Source organism: Limtongia smithiae (genome assembly GCF_038497785.1).
Source record: "Limtongia smithiae strain NRRL Y-17922 unplaced genomic scaffold V1518scaffold_2, whole genome shotgun sequence".
Lineage (NCBI taxonomy): Eukaryota > Fungi > Ascomycota > Lipomycetes > Lipomycetales > Lipomycetaceae > Limtongia > Limtongia smithiae.
In genome coordinates this window covers 841,012-856,196 of record NW_027117623.1, presented here as the reverse complement: position 1 = coordinate 856,196, position 15,185 = coordinate 841,012, and the positions used below count along the sequence as shown (strand labels likewise).

Here is a 15,185-nt window from a genome sequence, read left to right as displayed (position 1 = left end):
TGAAATAGTCTATACTTGAGTTTATTCACATCTCTAAGCTACCAAATTGTCTATGAAGTTCCTAACCACAGGATTCTCCCAGATACCGGCGAGCTGTTCCGGGGTCCAGAAGTGAGTTGCGCCGGGGATCTCTAAGAATTGAAAGAGCGAGTCTGGGGTGAGATCCGACTTGCTTGTGACCGGCGTAGCGGTTGGTGTAGACGACTCGGATCGTCGGAAGTCAAGACGCTCGCATTCCTCGACGATCTTGGCTGACTGATCAGCTTGCCACTTTTCATACTTCGACTTGCGCGTGAACCTGTCTTTGTCGCCATACACAACTAAAACTCGCGTGCTCGGACCCGGGTCAGCGCTGATTACGTGCTGCTCTTCCTGTGCAATCTTGCCAACAAGCTTCCACAACTGTGGTTCAGACGCCTTCGCGCGGAACCCGAATGAGAGAGCGATGCTGGCTGGCCACAGTGGTGGCGACAACAGCAAGTAAGCAATCCGCACGCCGGCCTCGTCAATGAGCATCTCTGTCAGCGTTTTGCTCGCGACAAGCGCGCCGTAGGAGTATCCCGCGAAGAGAATAATCTTGACATTGCTGTAGGTATCAATCAGGGCGCGGCACACGCTGAGAGTATCGGTTTGTTCCGTGAGAGACGTCCAGCTCGTGCGAGTCGTGACACCGCGAAAGTTGAATGCATAGACGACGACAGAGGAGCGCAGGTGGCAGACGAGTTTTGAGGCAAAAAAGCGCACGACGGGATCGGCTTTGTTACCACCAAGTGGTGGGTACGGGTGCAAAAAGACTACACCGAGGACAGGTTGCGTTGATGCGCGCGCTGGTTTTGGCGGTTTGGCGCGGACAGTGGTCGTCGCGAGTGCGGTCTCAGGTGGGGAAGTTGCTGCAACGGCTGTAGATGCGGGATCGCCCGCGGTCGATAGATCGTTCGTATCAGAAGATAGACTTGCTGGTGGCACGACGGTTTCCATATAGCTTGTGGATAGCGTCGCAGCGTTGTAGGTGTAGATGTCTGTGCCGAGGATCGTCTTGCCGTCCGATGCAAGAACAGAGGTATAGCTGATGTGCACAGGCGAGGACGCCGAGATGGGGTCTCCCGTGGAGAAGGACGCGGTGGGCATGGAGGAGTACATTGTGGAGTATGGTTTGGTGGAGAAGCCCATGAATATATATAGTCGCGATCGACCCCCGGCGCAGTGTGAAGCTTCGCGGCCGACGCGTGTATGGCCGCGAAGCTCACTGACGTCACTGCGGCGCGAGGCTCTGTGTCCTCCCCTGAATAGTGTCTCACTTCGTGCGGCGTCGGCCAAAAGTGGTAATCGCGCATGTAAGTGAGTTTTGGCCGCTACATGATGGGCCAATTTGATTATTGTGCTGCGTAGATTTGGGGGTTCGTTGTCTCGTTGTCGCGTTGGCGCTATGAAATTACCCAAACGGAGTCTAATTCAGAGCTTCTCCGAGAAGCCCTAACATAACCCTAGCGTAGCCCTATCGCGATACGCCGCACGCGTCGCAAACGCGCCGGGTTTTCGAGGTATCATGATCAGCTCACTACCGCCATGGCTTCGCCAAACGACCCTGTCATCGTCTCACTTGCAGACCTCTCAGATGGAACAGCTGACTCACACCTTGTCGACGCTTTTGGGCCCGATTCACTAGGTATCATCGTTGTCAAAGGTAACAAGCGACAGTGTTCATACAGATTCAGCGATCAAACTCACGACCTCCCGACTCTAGGTCTCCCGGCACGTTTTATTGCACTCAGGTCACAACTTCTCTTTTTTTCCTCGCAACTCGCCAGTCTCCCTCCTGCCGTCCTTGAGGGTCTAGAAAGCCCCGAGTCGCACTATCTCGTTGGTTGGTCTTGCGGCCACGAGAAGTTGCTCGACGGCCAGCCGGATACGCTCAAAGGCTCGTACTACGCGAATTGCTCGTTCTATGTTGATCCGAATCTTGAAGGCGCGGAGGTGATTGAAAACGGGAGGTGGCCCATGCAGGAGATTGCCGGGTATGCGACGCCGAATCTGTGGCCGTCGGAGAGGGCGATGGCTGGATTTCAGACGTGTTTTAAGGAGATGATAAAAATCATCATTGACACTGCTGTTTTAGTTGCTCAGGTTGGAAGTGACATCTTACGTTAGTTACAAATAAAAGGGATGCTAACGAACTTGACAGGCATGCGACAGATACTGCGTTGCTAACGTGCAAGACTACACATCAGGCTACCTCGAGCACATCGTGAAAACGTCGACGACCACCAAAGCCCGTCTGTTGCACTACTTCCCCGTTGAATCTACCGCTACTCATCTAAAGGAGAACTGGTGCGGCGAACACCTCGACCACGGTTGTCTCACAGGTCTCACGTCCGCCATGTTCATCGACGAAAGGACTGCGCCCGACACAGAGCTAGTCAGCTCGCCAGATCCTGAGTCTGGCCTTTATATCCGCAACCGGCATGGCGAAATCATTAAAGTCAATATCCCGAAAGACTGTCTGGCATTTCAAACTGGTCAAGGTATGTACTGTAATTACTGATTCTCTGGAAAATATAAATCCATAATAACAACGCCTTCTCCTTCCCATTAGCCTTGCAGGTCGTCACAAACAACCAGTTCCGTGCGGTGCCCCATTTCGTCAAAGGATCTCAGGTCCCCGGCATCTGCCGTAATACCCTCGCCGTATTCTGCCAGCCTTCGCTCCACGAAATGGTGGGCGCTGACGATTTCGCGACCTTTGCGCGAAATATTGTCACCGGCAACATCGTCCAGTAGATGCAGCTTCGCTCAATGTGCTACATGAATATATTCTATAGAACGACTTCATCAGACAAAACAAGCAGTGTTGAAAATAGTGCTACGTCGAACCACGATTCTCCGTTCATTCCCCATGCGGCCTGTTCTGCACGTTTGACCTTGTCCATGTCCGGGCTTCCTTTCCTGTCTGGTGTGTGATTCGGTTTTAACTCTTCCTTCACGCGACGTTGTTTCACATGTTTTACTGTCGTCTTGTCGAAAACTTCTGTCTTGCACACGGCGGGGCTCAATTCCTGCTCCTCCTTCGCTTGTAGTGCACCCTCCATTATCTCTATGTCGAAATCTCTTGATTGGCTCTCGATGTTTCCAGAGTTGTTTGCAATGCGGCTCGTGTTTAACCTGGGACTCCATTTCTGTTCCAGACTGACTTGGCTAGCTTTCCATTCGGCGCGTCCAATTATGGTCACGTCGAAGTTGTCTTCCATGTCTTCCAAAGAGAGTTTAACCATCACCACATCTGGCTCTCCGTCGTTTCTAAACCTTTCCGGTATCGTCATATCGGCATTTTCAAATTTGTCCACGTCGGAGCTCAATTTCAGCATGTCGTGTTCAGTACCCAGGTTCTGCATTTTCGGCATCCTGTCACTGTCTTCAAGCTCGAGCTCTTCATCTTGCTTCCGCTTCCCCAATATCATGTCATTAGATATTTTCGTTGCGTCCGACAACGCATTGCCAACATGCTGCGCAAACTCATTAAAGCGCTGCTTCGCGTGCGCACTGCGCATCTCTTTGTGCTCGGTTTCATCAAAATGAAAATACCTATCTTGACTGCAGAATCTGCCGAATAGTTCACGCATAGATAGACTGTTGACCGCAAAATTTGAGGTTACAACATTCGGATATACATCCGCGGGACGAAATAGCTCGACTAGCGCACAGAGTTCCAAGTATGATGAGTGCCGTGAATAGGGCACTATAATCTGATCTCTCTCTGCAGCCTGCCTCCGCATCCTCGTCGCCAAGACCTGCTGACACGCAACTTGGTCGGCGCTGAAGGCAGCACTTTGGGTGTTGATAACAATGGGCGATATCTGTATTATCGGCTGGGACGCACCCTTGCGACCAGCGCAAGGGTGCTCTTGTTCACAGCAATGAAATCTGGTACTTGTCGCGTTGAGAGTAATGCAGCCGTCGTCGCTATCTTGTGACAGACCGGCCAGTGCGGGGCCATACTTGTATATGGCTTGGTGGCTGATTGCTTTGTACATCTGGTAACGGTAAGCGTCTGTGTGAATTTGTGTGTTAAATGCTCGACATATGGCAATGAATAGCTCCTCGTAACCGAGTGTCCACGAGTTAAAATGAAAGATAGTGTCAGGGGGATAGTCCAAGATCCTCTTGATCATATAGCCAGTTCCTCTCTCCTGTCATATTTCGTCAGCTCTGCGCGACAAAACCAAAGTTACTCTCTCACATTAGAAGCAGCTTCAATGCACATGGCTGGACTAGAACAGCAGCTTGTATCCAGATAAATAGTATCAATGCGTGCGAATCCATGCGTGTACGGAAACAGTATTGGATTTCGCTGCAGCTCTCGAGTCCACCAGTCCTCAGCATGCACATCGCCGGTGTAGAGAATAACTTTACCTCGTCCCTCAATTAGAAACATAGTTGATCCGGGACAATGATTTGCCTGATAATAAAGTTAGATGTTCTTGACTAAGTCACCATATAGTTCATGCTCACTTCTATTAGTGTTACTGCGATCTGGTTCACTGGATCGAGATCAATCACCGTCCGTGTATCAAACGGCAGTTCTCTCTGGACAACAGGTTAGGAAACAACATAAAATATAGTCATGACTGTATTGTCACTTACCAGTACATTCCTTCCGCATTCTGGTCCGAGATGCCGAAACATACGCCGACCGGCCAGACTATTTTGATCGAGATCATTATTGAGTCTTTCCAATCTTGTCCGTCGTGACTCAAGCCGTAATAGCAGCTATACATGCATTCGCTAGTTTCTCGTCGTTGCTTCAATTGTTTCGCACTCATTGACTTGACGCTTACCCGCTTTGTCGCGAAGCTGCAATATATCGACGGACCACTGTAGCTCGACATGAGACCGTGGAGATGATCAGTGTGCACGTGTGAAAGAAAGCATGCTTGTGGAGGTACAGTGCCTGGCTGATCTCTAAAGTAGTCGACTGTGCGGTGTTGCGATGTTAGCCATATCGTTGTGTACCTACGGATGAGCGCTGCGGCGTACTTCTGATCTCTGGGAATTCGCGCGGAATTCCCTTGAACGTGCTCTGTACGATTCTTTCAGTCAAATTTCGTTTATATTGGTCTGCTTACAACCTACCATTGACTAAGAGTTGTTCTGCAGTTCGGTTGGTGCATTTGTTATGGCATTCAAAAGAGACTCGCCAAACCTGCGTACAGCGCCATGACGCTCGGTGATTGTTGATGTCACGAGACCGGGCGTTGCGCTCGCGCTCACCGCCCTCTCGATCACCGAATTTTGCCTCTACACAAGGACCATGAACACAAGCAATCGCACAGCCAGCTAGCAGCACGCGTACTAGACAGAATCATGAGCGCCGTCAGGTTTATTCCGCGGCGCTGCGTCGAGACGACGACTATATTCGCGCGACTCGTGCTTCGTCGGTACTGCAGCAACCACGCAGCGCCAGGAACGGCAGCAAAAAATGCCGTTCCGACGATTGAGTTCAAAGACCACAGACGTATCGGCGCAGAGCAGGACCTGTTTATGATCAATGAACTCACGCCGGGTTCCGTTTTTTTTCTGCCTCACGGCACTCGGATATACTCACGCCTGCTCGAGTTCATCCGTGCGCAGATGCGCGTATTCGGCTTCGAGGAAGTTGTGAGCCCAATCATATACAAGCGCGCTCTGTGGCAGACGAGCGGGCATTGGGAAAAGTACAAGGATGACATGTTTGAGGTCAAGGGCCGCGTGCAGCCTTCGCCAGGCGCTAAGGCGGACGACGAGTACGAGCATCAGTACGGACTCAAGCCCATGAATTGTCCTGGCCATTGTTTAATGTACGGGCATTCCGACAAATCTTACCGCGACCTGCCGGTGCGTTATGCCGACTTTTCCCCTCTTCACAGGTTCGTCGACCGCCATTTCAGCACACACTGCAAAACTAATTGGCACGCAGAAACGAATCCTCGACCACAATCAGCGGGCTCACACGTGTCCGCAGGTTTCACCAAGACGACGGTCACATCTTCTGCCGCCCGGATCAAGTCGGTGCAGAAATCAGAGCCTCCCTCCAACTCGTCGACAACGTCTACAAAGTCTTCGGCATACCGTCGTACCGCTTGATGCTTTCAACCCGCCCAGATCAATACATTGGCGAGCTGGAAGAATGGGATCGCGCAGAATCTGCGCTGAAAGATGCGCTCGATGCATCCGGCCAAAAGTGGGAGCTCAACGCCGGCGACGGAGCGTTTTACGGTCCGAAAATCGATATCCTACTCTGTGACAAGAACAACAAGGAGCATCAGGCTGCGACAATCCAACTCGATTTCCAACTTCCTCAGCGCTTTAATCTCACTTACAAAGGCGACGATGACACGATGAACCATCGTCCCGTGATGATCCATCGCGCCGTATTTGGCTCACTCGAGCGGTTTATGGCCATTTTGATAGAGCAGAATCAGGGTAAATGGCCTCTTTGGCTGAGTCCCCGCCAAGTCATGATCGTCCCTGTTGCCGAGAGGCATGCGAAGTATGCCAGCAAGGCACAAGAACTACTGTCCGGTATTCCGCAGAGTCAACAAAGCGAAGTCCTTCCGTTAGGTAGTCAAACTCTCTACGTCGACGTAGACGCCAGGTCTACGACCATGTCGAGCAGGCTGCGGGAAGCGATCACGAAAGGATACACTTATCTAGGCGTCGTCGGTGATAAGGAGGCCGAAGAAGGTACAATTGCCCTGCGGAAGGCGAGCGGCAAGCCCACAACCATGTTACTAGCGGACGCCCGAGCTTCGTTGCTTGATGAAGTTGCACATTACAGCTAGCACACCTTTCTCCTTCATATCCATATCGCTACTTCTTGGGTAAACTTCTTTTATTGCGATTACTTGTAAATAATCATAAAATATGAGTAGCTTGCTTTGCGAGCAAGCGGTCCGATAACCTAGACAGTCAGCAAGCACGGTAGTAACTCCTACCTCCTTCGGCTAAAATAATGCCAAACAAGTAGCTAGTATTCTATACGACTGTCGAAGTTCACCTGTAGAAGTTAGCCAAGATAGTGTGGACGTGTACACTATCACAGTGAAGTAGCTTCGCACGAAGTGCGTGGCGCCTCCTATTGAAAGGGCATAGACACCTGGTCCCCGCGAACTAACGTCAGTGTAATGGCCTATGATTATCTGTTTTTTTGAAGTGTGTTCTTGGCGACCGCCACAAACTAGCTTGCAGCAATCAAAACCGAGCTATAGAGGTCGCATACATTACTAGTTCAAAGTTGATGTGCTTAAGAGCGGAAGACACGACCTGGAAGCGGACCGCGATTTGATTTAGAGCACAAGCAGTGAACATCAAGGGCTAACAACGTTAAGACAAATAGAGTATAAGCTTACACTCACAATTCGAAAACGTGGATAGGCTGTAGTCAAATAAAGCTTGAAGGAATACTCATCGAAATTAGTAGTCTGATATGTGAAACAGAGCGCAAGATATATTGCTGTAGTGAACCATTGTTCACTGTAAGACTGCATTGATTTTAGACTGTAACTTACTACTCTGACTTAGTTAACTTAGGCTACTTGGTTCTTCAAATAAGTGACAACTGAGCTTGATCAGCGGAGATAGCAACCAGCGCTTCAACGCTAGTTAAGTTTAGTGAACTAAATTAGTAGTTGAAAGCTTGGTTGTAGTGCAAGTAGTGAAATTCAGTTAAAAAATTCAGTTAGTTGAACAAGTGACTGGGCTTGAGATGCCACGGTAGTACAGCGTGAGCAGCAAGCCCATCTGATTTACCTGGTGACCACACTAATTAGTGTCTAATATCCGATGAAGAGCGGCTTAGAGGCATTGCTCATATTACCAGCAGATCTGTGTGCAACCAGATCTCCACAACTGACTGAATAGCAATTGCTTGCAAATAATAATGAATATTATACAACCACAACTCCATGATATAATGCACAGTAGTCATACATGCCACCCACTCGGTGCTCACAGTTTCATCGCCTTAACCCCGCTCACCACACTATTCGTGCTACCGAACGCAGTATCCGCAACACTCTTCCATGCCTTCTTGTTTCCGGGTGAAATATACACTGCCATCATCGCGTCACTAAACTGCCTCGTCGAGGAATATTCATCGCTCAACTCCGAAACGGTGATCTTCTCGTCGTTAATCGCAGTCTTCAGAGCAACCGACTGGTTCAATCGAGTCCATAGATGATGATCTGAGGGCTGCAGAATGATTGACTCCAGCCACGGTGCCATCGACGGCTTTCCAGCTTTATGGCCTTCCAGAGCAGACATCAATAACTCAACCGACCGCGCGTTGTTATTACTCTTACTGGCACTCGTATCAATATCCTTAAGCTCGGTAATAATTGCTTCAACAATGTCATCTGAATTATCAATCAGCCCGATTGTTCCAAGCAGCAATACCGAATCAAGATGTTCCGGGCTAGCTTCGATGTTCTTGAACAGTTCGTCCTGAGCTTGTTCCCGATTCGTACCGCCTAGAGCGTACAAAACTTGCGCAAACAACACGACCACATCCGCATCTCGCTCTGTCTCGGTGCACGCAATGCTAAACATGTTCAGCGCATTGTAGAAATCTTTCTTTTGGAAATATGCCAGTCCAGCGGTGATGTATGCTGACAACCGACTCTTCTGCAATCCGTCCTCGTTCTCAGTTAAATCAATCACGGTCCGCGAATCTTCAATCGAAGTATCAAAATCTCCCTTCGCGAGATGTAACCGCGCAAGCTGTGTCTTTGCCGCGACGAAATCTTTCAGCGCCTCAATCGACTCTGACTCTTCGTACATCTGCTCTAGCTTGTCACACGCAACCGTGAGCTTCTCAATACCGTATGCATAGTCGCCCTGCTGTTCCAGAACAAGCGCTTGGTACTGCATTGCAGGCACATATTCCGGTTCAAGCTGCAAGAATTTTTCCAAAGCAAACACGAGAAACTCTTTATGCGCCGGCGGAAGAAGGATCGAGTTAGACCCAGGGAAGAGCAGCATAATCTCGCTAACCGCGTAAAGCCAGTGGGCCAGTTTCTAAACATGCCGTTAAATACCACTCGTATTACACAGTGAAGGCTGACTTACCACTCTTCCATTAGAAATAGCATATGAGTGCTCCAGCAACTCAGTCGCCTCCTCCTGTTCTCCAATCGCGCTTGCAACTAGGCCCTGGCCCATCCACGAGATAACATAGTCAGGATCATAGGTCTGCGCTCTGTGAAATGCCAAATTCGCAAGCTCCAGGTCGCCCTGGATCAAATACAATGTGCCAAGATTGCACCAAGCCGAAACTTGCTTGTGATCGATGATCAACGAGCGAATAAATGCGTGCTGTGCAATCAGAGAGTGTGTCTCACTCGTGGCAATACCATATGCATTCCAAAACTGAGGGTTCCGAGATTCGATTGTAATAGCGGTCTTGAAACACTCAATTGCACCGTTCAAGTATCCCGAATTGCTAGGCACGCTAAAGTAAGCACGTAATTCCGCGCATCCTATGTTGTACCATCCTACAGCACGCGTTCTTGCCGTGTCATACGCCGAAATCAACGCAAACTTATACGCCAAAATATGGAAAAATGCAGCACTCTGGGCTAAGTCGTCCGTATCAAAGTGGAAAATCGAAGTAAGACTTACACCGTCGATCTTATCCACTGCCGTGAGCACCGGCATGTGCTTCTTGTCAATGTCAACAGAAAACAGTGCGGCCATCGATCGAGCCGGAAACTGAGGTAGCATTGATTTTATCGTCAAGAATATCTCAATCGCATCACCGGCATGCTTCCACAGATTGAAAGTGTTTGGATATACTTTCGCAGTCGTGTACGATGCCTCTAAAGCTGCCAATGCGTTCTCGACCGCCTGGCCATAGTAGTGTCGTTCTAGACTATCCCTTGCATACGCAACCAGCGCCTCGCAGCGGTGCTCCATCACGACTTTCTCCGCCGGTCGCATCTCAAGAACTTCCTTGAAAATCTCAATCGCTTCGTCGAAATTCTGAATCTGACGGTTTATCATGCCCAGCTGGAACCGCGGATACCAGTTTGCGGGATCTAATTCCGAGGCTCTTGAAAATGCTTTGGCGGCGGCAACATAGCGCCCTGAATCGGCATACGCTTCGCCGAGACCGCTCCAGGAGTTTGGGTCGTTCTCGTTCGTTCGCAAGGCGAGTTGGAACGACTGGATTGCCTTGACAAAGTCGCGAGAATTCTATTCCAAATGTTAGTCGAACTCGGTGCGAAATATCTCACAGATACATACCAATGCTGAAACACCGAGAACTCTGTGAGGCCAGGACTGCTCGTTTCCAGGAATATTCCTCTTCTTCGCGGCATCCGCGAATCTAGACGCAACGACCTCAACTAGATCCCACTCCTGGTCATTTGCAAAAGCCTCGGCCAACCGACGCGCCGCTTCTTCTTCAGTCGCATCAAGCTCAAACGCCCTGTGAAAGCACTTCCCAGCCCGCTCCTCATCGTGCTCAATGTCGGCGTAGAACATTCCAAGACTCGTATACGATTGCGGAAAGTTCTGGTTGCACTTCAAGCTTGTAACAAACGCAGTATAGGCGCCAGAGCGGTCAGCGCGGTTGTCTTTGTCACCCTGCCACAGACTCTGGCCAATCCGCCACCAGATTTTTGCACGCAGCATCTGTGATGCGGGGTCGTTCTTAGTTATCAGATCCAAACTCTTATGAAGACCTTCACGTCCGCTTTCGTAGTTCCCGAGTAGAACCTCACACCACGCTAGTTCAAGCTGCGCTTGTACGCTGGACGCGTTCTTGGCCACTATGGTCGCCAAGAGATCTCGAGCGTCATTTATTTTACCACTTTCCTCCAAAATCAAAGCCTTGCCAATCAAGGCTTGAGCATGCTTCGGGTTTATGGCGATAATCGAGTCAAAAATTGCCAGAGCTTCATGGAAGTGCCGCGGCGCTTGGTAGTAAATGTAGGCAGTGCCTAACGTGACTGCGTTTGCGATTCGATAGTTTGGAGGTGCCCACCCAACGTCGCGCTCAACTTTCTTGAGGAGTGCTTGACCTGCAAGCGCAATTTCAACTGCATTCTCATACTCGGCAATGTGCAAGTAGTACATTCCGAGGATTCGATTTGCCAGTAACGAATCTGGCCGAAGCTCATAACCTTCCTGCAGAGACTATTAGCCTCAGTTATCAGTTTTCATCGATGTGCAACATACAATAAAGTTGACCAAGATCTCAGTTTCATCCCATTGCTCAGAAAGAATCGTGATCTCCGAATCCTCCGCTTCGTCTTCTCCCGAGCTCTGGAACGGCGATATATCAGACTTCAAAAATGCAATTAACACTCGCGCTAGCCCCTTATCAGGAAATCTGAAAATATATTCTCGCACAAGAGTTGCATCTAGCTCGGATAAATCTGCGCAGTCGACCCATTCTAAGCCGAAGACCCACGCTTGCTCGATTGGCGACTTGACAACGATCATGCCGGTCGACAGTTCAAGAATATTCTGACGAATGACGCTCTTCTTGTCCATCGGAAGAGCGAGGAGTTTGTTATACAGAAAGCTGAGAAGTCTACCTTCGACTTCGCGTCGCTGTTCCTCGCTATGAGACCAGTTCAGCAGTTCGCGGTAGTAATGCTCCAGCTAAGCGATAATTAGCACCCTGCTACACAATCAGCATCAGTCGGACCAACGCACCTGTGAAGACTCGTACACCTGCAGTTTAACTCTCCTTGTAATTTCAGACAAATTTGCTCCCAGCATATTTCTCTGCGACTTCACAGTATTCTGTATTCTCTCGTTTTCTTCCGTCTGAATCAGATCGGTCAATCTCTCGAGAGTTTCGGCTGGTGGCGGAATGCGCCCGTCGAGGAACGGGAACAGCGGGCTTTCGGGAAGCTGCAACTTCAGCATTTGCAAATGCTAAACTCACGATTAGAAATATAATACGCTAGTAAAAAGATGCATACACACATCTGCACGCGAGCCCTTGTCGAGAATGAACTTGCGCATGTCGTTGATATTAGAGATGGCATGGTTAATGTCGTCCCTGTTATCTGTTAGATTCTGTCAAAATTATCATCAAACTGTGAGCCCCATACAAATCTCGATACTGAAGCAGCAACTGTTTAACGGTATCTATGTACTGCGAAATCTTCATGTACTGCTTGTACAAGTCGCGTAGTCCCTGCCAAGCAGTAATGCTCTTCGGATTCAACTCAATGGCTTTCTTGTACGTGGCCTCGGCATCCTGAAATTCATTTAAATGGCTGTGCGAATATGCGAGTAAAATCAACCTGGATCACATCCAATCAGAAATACTCGAAGCAATACAGAGCCCAAGTGTGACTTACCCGTTGACCAAGTTGGGGTTCTCGTGCAGAGCAAGGAGGCACTGGTCTCGACACAGCACGTAGTTCTTCTGGTCGACAGCCTCTCTTGCCGCTAGCAGATACTTCTTGGCAAACGGCATGCTCTTCTGGGAATTTATCGTGGATGACATAGCGGCACCCGTTGGAAGCGTATGCTGTTGAGATCCGTTCCTTGACGGAGAGCAGAGTCATGAAAGGAACAAAGATCAGGTAGGTCAACACTTGAGCCGCACTCTCCTCAACTTCTCGTCCCTCCCGCTCAACAGCTCAACCTTATGTCAGAGATTGGCGGGAAATATGAGTACGACACTGCGGTTTCCCAAACATATTCTTCACCGGATGCATGTCAGAAATTTTGTTTCAACTGGCGTCTGGTCTGAGCGTCGAGGCAAGGAAGACGAGAAGAGAATCTTCCCAATCCAGTCCGAAGCAGAGCTCGATGCCTTGATGTCGCAGAGCACCTGGACCATCGAGCAGCTCTTACCGAAGCGCAAGAGAGGCCAACATCACGAAATAAGTCCCGAATTCCTTCGGCAGCTATTACGCCGATCCGGTCTTCAACTTCCGAAATCTGCTGAGCAGGAGAAACATATGCTGCTCGACCTGCAACGCCAGCTCGCTTTTGTTGACCACGTGCAAGACGTTAACACGAAGTTTGTCAAACCTCTAAGTCGGATAGGCGAGGATGGACTACTAATGACTTGGGAGGGGTTACACAGTGAGGAGGGCGACGCTCAGCTTCTTGATCTGGCTGAATTCAAAGAGAAAATGGCGCGAGCATATTTCTACGTCAAGGACGAATCAGCAAAACGTAACGACATGTAATTTCGAACGGTTGCAACTGTTGATGATAAATTTCATTTTTGTACATATACACTATTTACATAATCACATGACGGTACAAGAAATAACAAGCGAGCAGCATCACGACACAAATTCAACGCTCCATGACATGGCGAAAGGATTGCAAGAAAAACTACTCATCGCGATCTTGGCTGATAGGGCTGTGACCCAACGCTTCGTCCCGCAAGCGTGAACCAGCGCGGAAGGCAACTAAAGACGTGCTCATCAAAAGACTCGGCCCTGTTGCAAAGGCAGCGGCCAGACACATACGACTCCTCATCTGTCGGGCAGCGAAGCCACGGACTGTGTTTGTAGCCAATGTCCGCGAAATGGTGCAACTTGTCTTTCGGCAGGAGCAAAGCAGCTGCGATTGAATGTACTGGCGCATCTCCCTGTGACAATGTTAGAGTGAATGTTAGAGTGAGTTATCGGCATCAAGAAGATATTTGCACATACCCAGCGCTCGTAATAGAACCCTCCTTCATCGTCCAACCACTCGAAAAATTTTCGGTATGACTCGCTTCTCCAAAAGTTCAGGTCTCCAATTTCAAAATTACTCCAGAAATGGCACATATTGTAGTCGCCCTCCATTCCTTTGTCATCGTCCACAATAAAGTCGATGGCGTTATCAGCTGCGATGTATTTGGGGTACTTTTGCGCGAACCGCTGGACGGACTTCCACAGTGTCGGGATAGTTTTGGGATATTCTGGTATGGCGATCACGAATCCGTACGCCTTTTTATGATCCTTCATGAACTTGAAGGGGTCGCTGCAGAGGAGCTGTTAGCTAATTCTGACTCGCGACGAGGTTGTCTTGGGACACTTACTAGTTCAAGTCGCAGTAGAACTCGATGCTTGGCTCAACACGCCAGTAGTAGTCAAATTGCATGAGTAGTGGATGACGGAAGAAAAACCCCGAGTTATATCGGCACATATGTCTGACGAGTTTGTTAATGGACTGCACTTGGCTACATCCACTGAAGGATTGCTAACCTGTATGTCAACGAGCCGCCATAAATAACCTCGTCCTCCTCCATTCGTCTCATTGCGACACGAGCTCTCATGCGGTCGATGTGATCTGGCCACGACCACTGGTCCTTGGGGATGATTCCGTACTGCGTGACCCCAGACGCCATCCCGGTTGTGAGCTGCATGAACTGCACCGATTCTGGTTAACAAGTCTCCTATGAAATAATACGTATATAGCATACCTCTTCGGTAAACTCTTCGTCGTTTAAGAATGTCCAGGTGTAGCGGTATCGACGGTTGAAACGGTCCTCGATCTGCCGCATGCTGCTGAGAGCCTCGGCCACCTCGAAATTTCTGCAACAGCAGTCAGACAAGCTAGGTAAAACCGCTGTAACGAGACCATAAACATACCGAACGAGCATGACGAGAGTGGCGTTCTGCTTTGGAGGATCAGGATCACAGTGCAATTTCTTACGCGTACGCCGTTGAAGGGGCTCCTGCATGACCTTCTGCTGCAGCTTCATCTGGTCGTACTTGCGCACTTTCTCAGTCGTCGTAGAGTACATTAAAAGCCCAATGCCGAGAATGATGACGAGAACAATAGCAGCGAGAACTTTCAGGCGCAATGGCTGCTGCCGCTGCCGCTTGTACTTGAGAAACGGACTGTCGATGTCATCATTGCTCACGAAAAACTTGTCGCCAAAAGCCATGTCGTCGAATCTGCTCACAGTCGCGGTCTCATTGATGCCGGACAGGTGAAGTAAGCAAGTGGATGCAAGAAAGGTGCCAGCAAGAAGCGAAGGAAAAGGATGGCGCGTGGTCAACGGAGCGCGCCGGCGACGCGTCGATGATAAGTGAGCCGCGGCGAAGTCCCAAAATTACGTTGCCGCCGCCGCCGCCGCCAAAACTTCTCCGCCTGCCCGTTAAGCTTTGGACCACGTGAAGGCAGCTATGAATTGGACGACACCTCTACAGTGTAAAGCGAGTTTCCGAGCACGATAGGAC

The 15,185-nt window shown here is 49.6% G+C and overlaps 7 protein-coding genes across 7 annotated transcripts; 3 read left to right on the top strand and 4 right to left on the bottom strand.

Moving 5' to 3' along the window:
- V1518DRAFT_412200 (uncharacterized protein) lies at window positions 1–1,429 on the bottom strand. The gene has a single exon (XM_066903028.1). It carries the CDS (start codon window positions 1,168–1,170, stop codon window positions 34–36), a length of 1,137 nt encoding a protein of 378 aa, XP_066761364.1. The 5' UTR covers window positions 1,171–1,429; the 3' UTR covers window positions 1–33.
- V1518DRAFT_412197 (uncharacterized protein) lies at window positions 1,396–2,850 on the top strand. Its single transcript, XM_066903027.1, has 4 exons — window positions 1,396–1,684; window positions 1,745–2,124; window positions 2,183–2,522; window positions 2,594–2,850. The coding sequence occupies exons 1-4, from the start codon at window positions 1,567–1,569 to the stop codon at window positions 2,776–2,778; spliced, it is 1,023 nt and encodes a 340-aa protein (XP_066761363.1). The 5' UTR covers window positions 1,396–1,566; the 3' UTR covers window positions 2,779–2,850.
- Window positions 2,791–5,191, bottom strand: V1518DRAFT_412194 (beta-lactamase-like protein). Its single transcript, XM_066903026.1, has 7 exons — window positions 5,128–5,191; window positions 5,032–5,074; window positions 4,833–4,969; window positions 4,639–4,764; window positions 4,507–4,581; window positions 4,235–4,453; window positions 2,791–4,184 (listed from the first exon to the last, which is right to left on the bottom strand). The coding sequence occupies exons 1-7, from the start codon at window positions 5,128–5,130 to the stop codon at window positions 2,814–2,816; spliced, it is 1,974 nt and encodes a 657-aa protein (XP_066761362.1). The 5' UTR covers window positions 5,131–5,191; the 3' UTR covers window positions 2,791–2,813.
- On the top strand, window positions 5,160–7,030 carry V1518DRAFT_412191 (uncharacterized protein). The gene is made up of 2 exons (XM_066903025.1): window positions 5,160–5,900; window positions 5,951–7,030. Exons 1-2 carry the CDS (start codon window positions 5,359–5,361, stop codon window positions 6,813–6,815), a joined length of 1,407 nt encoding a protein of 468 aa, XP_066761361.1. The 5' UTR covers window positions 5,160–5,358; the 3' UTR covers window positions 6,816–7,030.
- A 720-nt stretch (window positions 7,031–7,750) lies between these two features.
- On the bottom strand, window positions 7,751–12,575 carry V1518DRAFT_167002 (uncharacterized protein). Its single transcript, XM_066900807.1, has 8 exons — window positions 12,351–12,575; window positions 12,099–12,293; window positions 11,971–12,046; window positions 11,695–11,919; window positions 11,212–11,640; window positions 10,276–11,160; window positions 9,100–10,224; window positions 7,751–9,048 (listed from the first exon to the last, which is right to left on the bottom strand). The coding sequence occupies exons 1-8, from the start codon at window positions 12,497–12,499 to the stop codon at window positions 7,981–7,983; spliced, it is 4,152 nt and encodes a 1,383-aa protein (XP_066761360.1). The 5' UTR covers window positions 12,500–12,575; the 3' UTR covers window positions 7,751–7,980.
- Window positions 12,466–13,487, top strand: V1518DRAFT_412186 (uncharacterized protein). Its single transcript, XM_066903024.1, has one exon. It carries the CDS (start codon window positions 12,666–12,668, stop codon window positions 13,191–13,193), a length of 528 nt encoding a protein of 175 aa, XP_066761359.1. The 5' UTR covers window positions 12,466–12,665; the 3' UTR covers window positions 13,194–13,487.
- Window positions 13,349–14,683, bottom strand: V1518DRAFT_371257 (nucleotide-diphospho-sugar transferase; the record flags this gene model as incomplete). The annotated part of the gene is made up of 6 exons (XM_066901349.1): window positions 13,349–13,603; window positions 13,668–13,980; window positions 14,039–14,149; window positions 14,205–14,368; window positions 14,423–14,534; window positions 14,592–14,683. 6 exons carry the CDS (start codon window positions 14,681–14,683, stop codon window positions 13,349–13,351), a joined length of 1,047 nt encoding a protein of 348 aa, XP_066761358.1.
- Window positions 14,684–15,185: the final 502 nt, after the last annotated feature.